Source organism: Hordeum vulgare, chromosome 2H, assembly GCF_904849725.1.
Source record: "Hordeum vulgare subsp. vulgare chromosome 2H, MorexV3_pseudomolecules_assembly, whole genome shotgun sequence".
Taxonomy (NCBI): Eukaryota; Viridiplantae; Streptophyta; class Magnoliopsida; order Poales; family Poaceae; genus Hordeum; species Hordeum vulgare.
In genome coordinates this window covers 172,951,195-172,963,607 of record NC_058519.1, presented here as the reverse complement: position 1 = coordinate 172,963,607, position 12,413 = coordinate 172,951,195, and the positions used below count along the sequence as shown (strand labels likewise).

Here is a 12,413-nt window from a genome sequence, read left to right as displayed (position 1 = left end):
AAGCGACTTGGATTGTACCCCGTAAACTATCCATCGTGCTAGCTTTCCAGGCCATGGGAAAACCTGTTCTAGTCCAATCACCACAAAGTTTACTCCGCCGCGTCAACATGAGTGGAGCTTAGAAAGCAAACAAACAACAGCTAAGTTTAGCACTGCTAAATACCGATCGAATCCACAATGGAAGTTGACTAAGTTGCATGTAACGGAGGCACAATTGACCAGTTACGAGTTTCAGAGAAAACTACAGCTTAGACATTCACAGCCATCGTCCCCTGAGTCCAAACTTTACATCGGACAGCACAGCTGCCCAGTACGAAGGATTAACCTGGAAGAAAAATTCACACTACCCTGCAACGTAGTTTATGATAATTATCATGCAACTACATCTAGAAAGAGATTTTGTGGATTACAGAACCCCATGACTGAATCAGCCCAAGGCGGCGGCCAAAATTTTCGCACTGAAGGTTGTCAAACTGTACCCAGTGCAGTAAGTTGCATCTAATACTACTTTCAGAAAGGAGGCAGAACAAGTCCAACTTCTGTGCCGTGCTGTCATCATCCTTCACTGATGCTATGTTTGGGATAATCTGTCAAGGAGATATGCAACAGATATCAGAACTGTGAGTGGATGAACATCCTAGTTGCAGGTTTGAAATTTCATTTTATCATCTATAAGATCGGATGGAAACAATGCATACTTGTAAAACAGCAGATATGACAGCTATGGTTCTGATATGCAAGCTGGTGCAGACAGGGTAAGTTGATGGTCTACACCAAATTTCAGCAGCAACAACCTAAAGGCCTGAGGCACAGTTTGATTTCTATACCAAATTTCAGCAGCAACTAACGAAAGGCCGGAGGCACTGTTATCACGTGCCATATACAGAGTTAGTGTGAAAATCAGCTGCACCGTTGTTAAGAATCCATAGCTCGAAACTCAAATGAGCTTATTCCGTCAGCTGGGGTTCTGTGCCAACATCCTATTTCAAGTGCTTGTGCTAAAAGGTCGGATAGCAACAATGGTACACTTTTGAACAAAAGAATACATGTTAAAAAATCACATTACCTGATCCTCGTACTCTGACAACTGAAAAATCGCTTATCCAAAATAATCTGGTGGTTGTTTAACTTCCTTCTCTATTAGTAGAGTCTTCAGTGTTTCCATGATATCAAAGCGTGGGTCTAGCTTGCGTTGCCACCCCTACAGTAGAATGAATAGCCATGGTAAGTATAATATCCATCTTCCTCATAATTCATGTAAGGGCATATAGATACTACGCACAGTGTATTGTAGCTTCTAATAGCATAGAAAAGGGTGGTCAGCAACAAAACTGACTAGGCCCACTAGTAATTTCTCCAGTTTCTCAATAAAAAAACTAGGACTGTTTACTTAGGAAAGTCCACATTAAGCATAAAACAGAAATACACTTTAACAGTGTCATCTAATAGAAAATTGAACATTAGCTACATAAAATGTAGTAGCAATGATGAAAACTAAATCAACCCTGGAAGTTACTACCTCTGATTGAAAATACACAATGTGCAGTCAAGCTTCATTTTGTGAGGATTTTTTCACAATATAGTTTTTTATGTATTTTCACAATTTTATTTGCATATTCATATCAAAAGCAACGGTCGAAGTAGCATGATAGCCAACTGCCCATGTCTACATCATCTTTCTTGAACAAAGTATTTAACAACTAATTTGTCAAATGAGAAAAACTACGAAGATCGTTATAAAGACGTCAAATTCCCTTTTGCACACAGTATAATAAACAAAACATAAACATAGCAAATACTATATTGATGTCAATTTAATGTTGTCCAACAGTGCATTACCTCAAGAACCAAAATGGTCACCATTACAGTACAGATGTTGCCATCAATGTTGACTTTGTGGCGACGAACTGTGTCGAGCAATTGATGCATGCATTCGACAGGATGAAATACGTCTCCCTCCGGTGTTCCCCAGAACGTAAATGTCTTATCCAATTCCTACCATTACCAATAATAAAAATATTACTGTTATTGAAGGAAAAAATGCATAGAAACATAAGGGTTGTGCAATCAGTAGTATAGCAGAAAATTTTAGGAGACAGGACGAAACTCTCAAAGACTAGATAAAAAGTACAAGGAGCAAAGGATACAAAATTGGGATATAACTTATCACATATACTAACTGAAGCTAGACTGCATGGGTGGAAAATACGTTACGCAAATATAGATAATAAATACAAAAGGTAGTACTGAAGCCAACATATTTGTGCTGCACTTCATCTAAGCTGAAGAAAGAAAGCATGAACCTAAAATGCCTGAGCTAACATAACAAGAGGGCAAGGATCCATCATCAGTTAATTTTTCGTACATAGCAAAATCCCTTATATTGGCATAGGTTACGCAAAAGTAACCCTAGCAAACCAATCAAATATTGTGCTAAAACACCCCAAATCCTACTATTAGAAATTTGACATATTTTCCAGCATATAAATAGTTTCGAACTCTCCATGAATATCCATGATACTGTACAAATCATAATATCTGTATATGCAGGCACCCAGATGTTATGTACAAGGATGAATACATGTACATACAATATATGATGGATGACATCTGATGGCATCACATATCAAGTAAAGAACTATCAAATCTGATTAAGATCTAAATATTGCCTAAAAGATTCATGGTTTACCTCAGTAAAGGCTGCTGGGTTTGGACAGTTCTGGTTTTCTGATAATTTTAACGTACACTTAGCAGCTGTACGACCATCTCTGACAGCAACCGCCTTGAAGAATTGTTTTAAGTTATCACGGTCAGCTACTGAGAGCTCAGCAGTCATGCCAACATCAAGAAAAACAATATGGGGCTTAGATCTGAAAAACGTTTTCCTCTTATTCTTGCTCTCGTTTAAACGGACAAGAATGTTTCCTGGGTGCATATCCGCATGAATAAAATTGTCCTCCTGTAGAAACAGGGAAGATGATAAAGAAGATTTCAGTGGCTGAATTATACTGGGTATATATCAGATAAACAATTAACAACAGATCATACTACTAAGGCTAACCATGATGCTATATGGCTATAGCAATCACCAGTAAACCACCAATCAGGGGAAAAGAGAAAAATAGTATAAACAAATAAAAGATGTGCATACCAGAAGCATCTTCAAGAATGCATATGTCCCAATGTGGGCAAGGTCCTTCTTCATCCGAGAATTTCCTTCAGTTTCATCCACAAAACGAGCAACACTTTCTCCATTCTCAAATGACTCGATGAGGACTGCTGGATGGACAAGTGGGTACAATGGTTCTGGGAATGAAACATGTCTCCATCTACGGAAGTTGTGTCTGAAACGATGCAAATTAGAAGCTTCCCTAGAAAGGTCAACTTGAGACATCATGAAAACGGCAAACTGGCGGACACTCTCATCCAGCCTTAGCCAGCTCAATCCAGGGACAGCATTCGAAACTTTCGCCATAAAATTGATGAGTAAAAAGTCTTTCTTGATTGATTCCCCCACACCAGGATGCCTCACCTTAACTGCAACATGCTTTACAGTATATTGATCTCTTTTCTTTTTTTTGGTCAAGTTCGAGTCAGGACGATCTTTTAATGTGGCCCGATGTATTTGTGCAATGCTTCCAGAAGCTACAGGATTCTCTTCAAAACTTTCAAATATTTCAGATAGCTTACGGCCAAATGCCTTCTCAATGGAAGCTTTGCTGTAAGCAAAGCCATGCACCGGAGCTCCGCTGTGAAGCTTTGCAAGCTCCACACAGAGATCACTTGGAAACAGATCAGGGCGAGTTGCGGCCCATTGACCCCACTTAATGAATGCTGGCCCCGCCTTTTCAAGGGTACGACGTACAAGAGAAAGCCACCTTCTTCTAAATTCTATACTGAGACTATCAGCAAATGGAGCTAATGCAGTTGCAGGGAAGAAGAGGAATGCCAAATGAACTGCTCTTATAAACAAAGTGATACCCTCCCAGACTGACCTAACCATGGCTGACAACAAATCGCCAGTATCTCGTGTCTTCATGACAATGCCTTCCATTTTGGGCATATATGGCCGTGAGTCTGCCAGGACAGGCTGTGACAATGCCATCTTCCCAAAAGCTAAAGCCATGACCCCAGGGATGATATGTGATCTCGTTAAGGACAAAGTGAGAGCACAGGCTGCTCGGCTCAGGAATGGGAACCGGGGACCACTATACGAGTATATATGACTGGGCCGCTTCAATGTCAATTGGGCTTGCTGTCTTGCGGATGAATTTGACACTGCCACACGGAGGGAACCGTAGCCTCTGGAAAGCCTTTTTCTATAGTTGTGATCCTCAATTTTCTTTCTGACAATGTCCTTGTAATGTGAGAACATTCTAGAGAAGACGGGTGGGATATTTCGCCTTGTTGACAAGCCATTGTCCCTCACTGTTGCGTAGTAACCACTGCCGTGCCTCGATTGGGAAAAACGGGTCGCCTGCCTGTTTGTTCCGGCTGTCAACAGCCTGCTCACAATGTAAGAGCACAACATCAAATATTGCAAATTTCCCAACTTAACTGATACTTACAGGGTGAAATTTAAACTCAATTTGTACATCACAAGCAATGTATCTGGGGTAATCATCTCATAACTTCCCCCAAAATACTAGCCATTTTATGCAGCATATATGGAATCAAATTGCAAACTCCAACAATGCATTCATTCATGAAGCATCAAAGTTTCAAACTAATTATTCGGGCCAATGAAACGGTATGGATCCATACCCAGGCATGGTATGTGGCAGAATTGACATATTTAAGCTAGATTTTGAAGCCGAATTGATCACAGTAATAACAACTCCCAAATTCCAAACTACGATAGCTTCCCATTCGATGCGACCAACTCACGATAAATAAAATTCGTACTCAGTTGAGCGCATTGTACCATAAATCGGCATACAAATTCAGCAAAGCCGTGCCGTTTTCAGTCTGAACTACCCTCCCCCAGAAGACCCACCTTCCCCATCTACGAGAACCGCCGACATAAACGGAGAGACGAGAAGGAAGAAGTAGCGGACCTCTCGCCGACCGACAGTAGGCGCAGCATCGGGTTCGCCGCACCAGGTGGCCGGATAGCATGCCACCCACCGCAAAAAACCCAAGAGAGCACCAAACCTCGGGGCGGAGAGGAGATTTGGAACCGGAGCCGCGATCCGCGGGGCCGAGGGAGGCGCGGCGGCGGCGGGGGGGATTGGAACTGAGATGCGACGCTGTGGGGTTGGGAGGCGACGATGGCGGCTCTGCTTTTGCTTCCCCTCTTTTTGCGATATTTGTTTGTTGTCCACGCTGGTGCCTCCTCGGTCCTTTCTTGGAGAGGAGGGCATCCACGAGGGTTTATTCGCCCGCTCCAAGTTGCCAGGGGCGCGGGCGTGGCCGACCTGGACTCGTTGTCGATGTAACGGTCGTAGGGTTCGGGTCGGAAGGAAATTGAGCCCACGGCCGACTGCTGGAAGGTCAAACACGTGAACGTATTCGTAACGAGTACTACGTTCGCTTTCAAAAAGAGAGAAAAAAACAGTACTTCCTCCGTCACGGTTTAGAAGACACGTTTGGAAAATCTCTAGGACCAAGGTAGTCACCGATTGATTGTGAGATGTAGTAGGTGTAGATGCTATTGCGTCTATCAACTACTCTCTCCATCATAGTTTGTAGGGCGCCTTTTCAAAAACAGATTTTTTCACAATCTCATGAAAATAGGGCGCACCTCCTTAACTACTCCTATTAATTGGACGCATTAGTAGTACTCCTTCAAGCGCTGTTAGTGGGAACGTGGTTTGCTTTGTCCTCCCGCATCAAGTGTGAACATGAGTGCATGTGAGGCATGCAAGTGTGAACACAAGTGCTAGTGGGAATTGTTTTGTCCTCGCATGCAAGTGTGAACATGAGTGCAATGCGAGGCATGCAAGTGTGAACATGAGTGCATGTGAGGCATCCTCTCTCTCTCCTTCGGCTGTCATGTGAGGTATAAAACCGGTGCCATGCGTGGTGGAGATTGCTCCATTCCAGTTTCTCCCTCTCTCTCTCTCCTTCGGCTCCCTTGTGGTGGAGATTGCCATGGAGGAGGTGCAAGGCGTGGTGGAGATTGCCATGGAGGAGGTGCAAGGCGTGGTGGAGGTTGCTGCCATGGAGGAGGTGCAAGGCGTGGTGGAAGTTGCTGCCATGGAGGAGGTGCAAGGCGTGGTGCAAGTTGCTGTCAATGGTAAAAATTTGGGTTGTATCCGGATCCTCGGTAGCCAATGGTACCCTCATTTCCACCAATACCTTGTTGTAACAGAAAATGAAGCATATTAACCATGTTTTTTTGTTGATAATGTGCATGAATCTGTCAATACAGCAAATGATCTGTCTATACAGCAAATGATCTGTCGGTAGCCAATGATCTGTCTATACAGCAAAAACAGAAAAATCTCCAGCTTCCATTCTCATCAGTTAACAGAAAATCTATACAGCAAAAACAGAAAATCTCTAGGAGTACGTAGATTATGGTGGGGTTGTGGAAAGAAATCTCCAGCTTCCATTCTCATCAGTCAAGTCTGTTCATGGTGGGGTTGTGCATGATCTACGGACTTCATCACAGCTTCTATACATGCATGATCTACGTAAAAAAATTGCATGATCTACGTAAAAAAAATTGCATGATCTACATCAAAGTTGTGATCTACGTAAAAAAAATTGCATGATCTACGTCAAAGCTGTGATCTACGTCAAAAAAATTGCATGATCTACGGCTTCTATATATGCATGATTTGTTTGCATACTCCCTCCATCACAGCTTCTATACATGTATGATCTACGACAAAAAAATGCATGATCTACGGACTTTACGTGAAGCCGAGGGACTGCATGATCTACGGCAAAAAAAATTGCATGATCTACGGCAAAAAAAATTGCATGATCTACGGACTTTACGTGAAGCCCAGGGACTGCATGATCTACGGCAAAAAAAACTGCATGATCTACGGCAAAAAAAACTGCATGATCACAGCTTCTTTACATGCATGATCTACCTTCTGTGCTTCCATCATGGGAGGATCCTTCTCTCCGATTGCCACCGGCGCCGGTACTGAACGTGAAGCCCAGGGACTCGCTGCCGCCGCCGCCAAACAAGATCACGCCGCCACCGCCACCGCCAAATGAGATCCCGCCGCTGCCATTGATGAGGTTAAACCCGACGAATGTAGAACTGCCGATCCCTCCGTTGCCTGTACCCGCCTCGCCGACGGAGGCACTCCAGTTCGAGGAACCGGCCTCGTTAGGTGCCGGAGCGCGAGATGGTCGTGCGAGGCCGACGCGCCGTCGAGGCAAAGTAGCCGGAGGAGGAAGACGCTCGAAACCAACCGTGCCGATGGAGAAGGAAGAAGCACCCGAGCGTCCGGTGAGACCAAGAGGAGGAAGACCTCCGGACGGCGGTGCTCTCGGCTGGAAAGCGACCCTAGAAAGCCCACGGAGGCCAAGAGGAGGAGGGCGGCGATCTTCTGCACCTTGCTGTGGCGGCGCCATTAGAGAGAGGAGAGAGGAGAAAAGATGGAGCCGTCTGTTCGTGTCCCTCCATTGCCGCAGCTACTTATACTCCGAAATCGGCGGGAGCTTTGTATGGAAACCGAGCGGGGGAGAAAGGAAAGAGTGCGGGGAGATTTAGATGGAAACCGAGCGCGCGGGGGAGAAAGGAAAGCGCGCGGGGAGAAAGGAGGTCGCGGGAGGAAGAAGGAAACTGGCTACAATTTCGCTCCACCAATGCATGCGATCGGTTCCTTCCTTTATTGGAGGAGGAGGTTACGAAGCGCTGGTTTAACGCATCATTAGGCGCCTCTTCTTTACTTTCGCAGCGATGGAGGCTCCTTATTTCCTGCCTATCAGGACGCACCTTGGGCCCAGAGCTGAACGAGATGCGCCCTACAAACTGTGATGGAGGGAGTAAGAAAATACTAGTATTAATGCGTGAGCAGCAAATTAGGAGGACACATGCATGAGTAGTATTAGTACTAATTAATAGAAGTAATTGCTTTCGCGCCTTAAACCTTGTCTATTTTGGAAACGCACGCAAGTTTAACTGTGCCTTCTAAACCGTGACGGAGGGAGTACTACTACTTTTTTTCACGGATAAAACACATCATCTCTTAATTAACCGTCACTGGACCAGACCAGTTTACAAATAGCCTCAATCTCATTGGTACACACCGCAGCCATACTGCAGTTTTAGCGATAGTCGAGATAATTGCACGCCACTACCATACTTGGTCACGTCGTGGCGGATAAATATCATTAGTCAAAAGTTTTGCGCATCAATACCACTTGAGAGACTAATTGTTACGAAACGGGTTGACAGCGTATAAACGCGTATTGATCACGTATCTAACAAACATGACTCGCATGTCAAGCGACACGGTGGCATACACGGATCGAACCGGTTCGGTCGATCGATGTGTCTGGTTCGGACCCCGTCGACCGAGCCAGACGCCTCCTTTCTCCCCCTTCTCCTCGCACTCCCTCGCCTCTGCCCCTCTCGCCGTCGATCGTCATCCGGCGCCACCACCGCCGCCGCGCCATGGTTTATGAGGATGAAAGTAGCAACGACTTGTCCAGCCTAGACATCACCTCTTCATCCGACGGCATGTTGTACCGGGTCAGTTGTAAAACTAGGGTTAGGGTTAGGGTTTATGTTTCTTGAATTGGGGGGGGGGTTGTCTCTGATTTTTGGTTGGTTCTTTAGATCCTTGCTAGCATCGAAGACGAAGACTACATGGGCATCGAGATTTCGGCCCAGGATGTTTGCTCAGAGCATCGACTGCCGCCTGAGCGTCGCGTAGCATTTGAAGGCTTTGAGACACGCATGAGATTTTTAGTGTGTGCTTAGCCGGTAAGAATCCATGTGATATATTTTGTAATTACATCTTGCACTGTAGGATCTGTCTTGGGGCTGCTTTTGTTTTTGTGATGCTTAGTTTAGGCCTCTCTAGAATGCTTAGTTCCTGCTGATGGTCATTGTTTATTACAAATGGGCATCAATCATTGTTTAGTACTACTAAAGATGGAGCTTAGTTACAAGTGCTGAAGCTCATTGTTTATGTCAAGTTGTAGGTACTCATTGTTTAGGCAGGAGCTTAGTAGTGGTCATTAGTACTGCTCATTTTTTATTTATGTAGGTGTTGACATTTTAACTAAGTGAATCATTACTACTGAATCAATATTAGTTTTTATTTATGTAGGCGGTGACATTTTAATTGGTGTGTTGTATAGAGTAATATAATGTGTGCTTTTTGTATTGCAGCAACCTCGGAATTGTGGTTTTGTTGGGTGGGTAGACCCAGAGTGGCCTCCCACAATGCAAAATGCATTGTTGAAACATTGGGAAATGTTGGAAGACAGCAAGAGTGCTAGGAGGAATGATAACTTGAAGAGTTCACTGAAATTTCACCATCTGTCAGAAGAGAAAAGAAATCTTGATGCAAACATCAAGGAAAGTATCCGGTGCTTATGAAGACTGAGATTGAGAAGAAAGTGGCAGAGAAAATGGAACTTGAAGGGAAGTATCCAGTGCTTATGGACCTTGTAGAAGCTCAAGGCAAGGTCATTAGGAACCAGAAGGCTATTCAATTGACGGAGAAGGAGAAGCTAAGTGAAGAAAACTACAATTCGAAGGTTCGGGTTGATAAACTGAACAATTCTGATGAAAAACTCAGAGATGACATTGTGGTGCTCAACCTTCACATTGATGGTCTGAAGAAAGGAATGGAGAATCTCATTAAAGGCAGGGATGATCTGAAGCTCCAGATTGCTGATCAGTTGAAGGCAGTGGAGAAGAACCAAGAGAGGTTGAAGATGATCAGGGACATTTTGGATGGATGAGCTAGATGAAGATGAAGATTAAGATTCACATGAAGATGAAGAAGAAGAAGTATGATGTGCTGCCCTTTTGTGAATTATTGTTCTTTAATGGAGTGTAATGTATGGATGTACTGGTTGTAACTTAAGAACTGAGTAGGTTGAACTCCACTATGCTATGGTTTGTACCCATGTTGTAATGTAAGAATCTCTGAATTATGCATGTTTAAGTGACTTGATTTGTGTTCAACCCCACTATGTTGTGGTTTGTTATATATCTTCTTATATGTTGCATTGATAGATGGGTTGGGTCATTGGCACACATCACTTAGTACTGATCATAGAACCAGAAAAACACTTAATACTCATCACTTAGCACACATCACTTAGTACTAATCATAGAACCAAAAAAATCACTTAATACTCATCACTTAGCACACATCACTTAGTACTGATCATAGAACCAGAAAATTCACTTAGTACTGATCATAGAACCAGAAAAATCACTTAGTACTCATCACTTAACACACAATAAGTTACTTAGTACACCATAAGTCACTTAGTACACATCATACATCAGTTATGGTTACCACTCGCAGTAAAAAAATGCCATCCAGCCAGAATGGTTTCTTGGGGCAGGAGCAGATGACGAACCTCCAACAACAAATCTTGGGACACGAGCAGATGATGAACTTCCATCAACAAATGATGAACCTCCAGCAACAGATGATGGACATCCAGCAACAGATGATGAACCTCTTGCAACATATGATGAACCTCCAGCAGCAAATCTTGGGGCATGAGGAGATGATGAACCTCGAGCAACATACGATGAACCTCCAACAACAGATCATGAACCTCCAGCAGTAAATCTTGGGGTAGTCAAAGGCCTATGAACACTAGCACTACTAGTTGACCTTCTTGTAGATCTTGCAGGTGGAGGTTGTGATCTTGCTTCACTCCTTCGTCTTGTAGGTGCCTTGCAAAGCACATAAATACAAAAGGATTTACCACATGAACATAAAAGTTGCAAAGCACATAAACACAAAAGGGTTTACCACATGCTTGTTTTTCCTCAGAGCCAACTCTGGTGTCAAGTGTTGTGTGCAGTTGATGTACCTATGGCCTTGGATCCCACAGTTGCTACATGTTATAGTGGCCATTCTTGAACTGTCCTTTGGTTTTGGAACCTCAAATTTGCCCTTTATTCTCTTCTCTTTCTTTCTTCCCCTCTTCACATGAAATGTGGGTGGCTCTATGTCTGGTCCACTTGTCCTTGTCCAATTATGTTCACCAGGAACAGGATATATCATTGGCTGATAAGAAGCTAGGTAGAAAGGTTTTTTGAAGAATTTGCAGACATATTCCTCTGGAAATGTTTTTTTCTTCTTAATTGCTGATATTGCATGGTTGCATGTTATGCCAGACAGGTCCCACTTTCTGCAGCCACATGTATGAACTTCCAAGTTTACAATATGTGTTTGCTGCCCACTTGTCACTTGCCATAGATTTACACCAACTTGGATAGGTTTGCAGAATCTGTCCCTTTCCTTTTCCACCTCTAGCTTCTAAACATAATGTGGTGTAGTCTCCCACACAACTACCTTTCCTTTCTCTCTATTCATATGCCACCTCACCATCTGCTTGTCCTTAATACCCTCAATCATAGTCCTAATAGGTTTTTTCCTAAAATCTAGGATGTAATTGTTGGACACCTAAGACAGGTTGTTAACAACCAAGTTTGTCTTGCAATTAGTGTCAAAAGCATGCCTAGCCCATGTGTGCTTAGGTATTCCACTTAGCCACTTCCAAGCTTCCTCACTCATTTTTTAGATCATTGATGGCAATGTTAAACTTGTGTTGGTTATAAGCATAGCTGGCATTATCCATGCATTTCTTAAGATCTTCCCACCTAAACCCAGCATTCTGGAAATTTCCATAGAGGTATCTAAGGCAAAATCTTTGATGGCAGTTTGGGAAAACTTGATTTACTGCATTTAGCAGCCCTTGATCAAATAGCATGCTAAACTTAGCTGTTGTACAACTGCATCTATAACATAAAATGCTAATGCAGAACTTAATAACAGGAAGATGCATGCATATCTTCTGTCTGTCAGACATTATAGTATAAGGACCAAATTTCCCAGTTTCACCTCCTAGACATATCTTCAATTGGTGCAGAAACCAACACCAGTTAGATGTGTCCTCTTGTCCAAATATAGCAAATGCAAGTGGGAAAATAATGTTATTGCCATCTCTTCGAGTGGGAGCAAGGATTTAAGCACCAGTGGTCAACTTAATGAAGCATCCATCAACACCTGTTGATGCAAAGCAAAGAACAATTTAAGTCTCTATAAAGCAGTGGTAAACAATTAAAATTTCTGATGCACAATAAAGGAATGACTAACCAATGAATGGTCTGCATCCATTTAGAAATCCCTCCCTTGCTCCATTTATGCAGAAGAACATAGCATGAAAGCTTGGTCCTGGTGTGGTATTTTTGTAGTAAGTTTTGGAGTAACTATTATGACTACAGCTCTACTACCAGGGTT

The 12,413-nt window shown here is 43.3% G+C and overlaps 1 protein-coding gene across 1 annotated transcript; it reads right to left on the bottom strand.

Moving 5' to 3' along the window:
• Positions 1-229: 229 nt before the first annotated feature.
• Positions 230-5,338, bottom strand: LOC123425715 (probable serine/threonine-protein kinase abkC). Its single transcript, XM_045109426.1, has 6 exons — positions 5,058-5,338; positions 3,152-4,505; positions 2,690-2,959; positions 1,840-1,995; positions 1,067-1,201; positions 230-587 (listed from the first exon to the last, which is right to left on the bottom strand). Exons 1-5 carry the CDS (start codon positions 5,084-5,086, stop codon positions 1,100-1,102), a joined length of 1,911 nt encoding a protein of 636 aa, XP_044965361.1. The 5' UTR covers positions 5,087-5,338; the 3' UTR covers positions 230-587; positions 1,067-1,099.
• Positions 5,339-12,413: the final 7,075 nt, after the last annotated feature.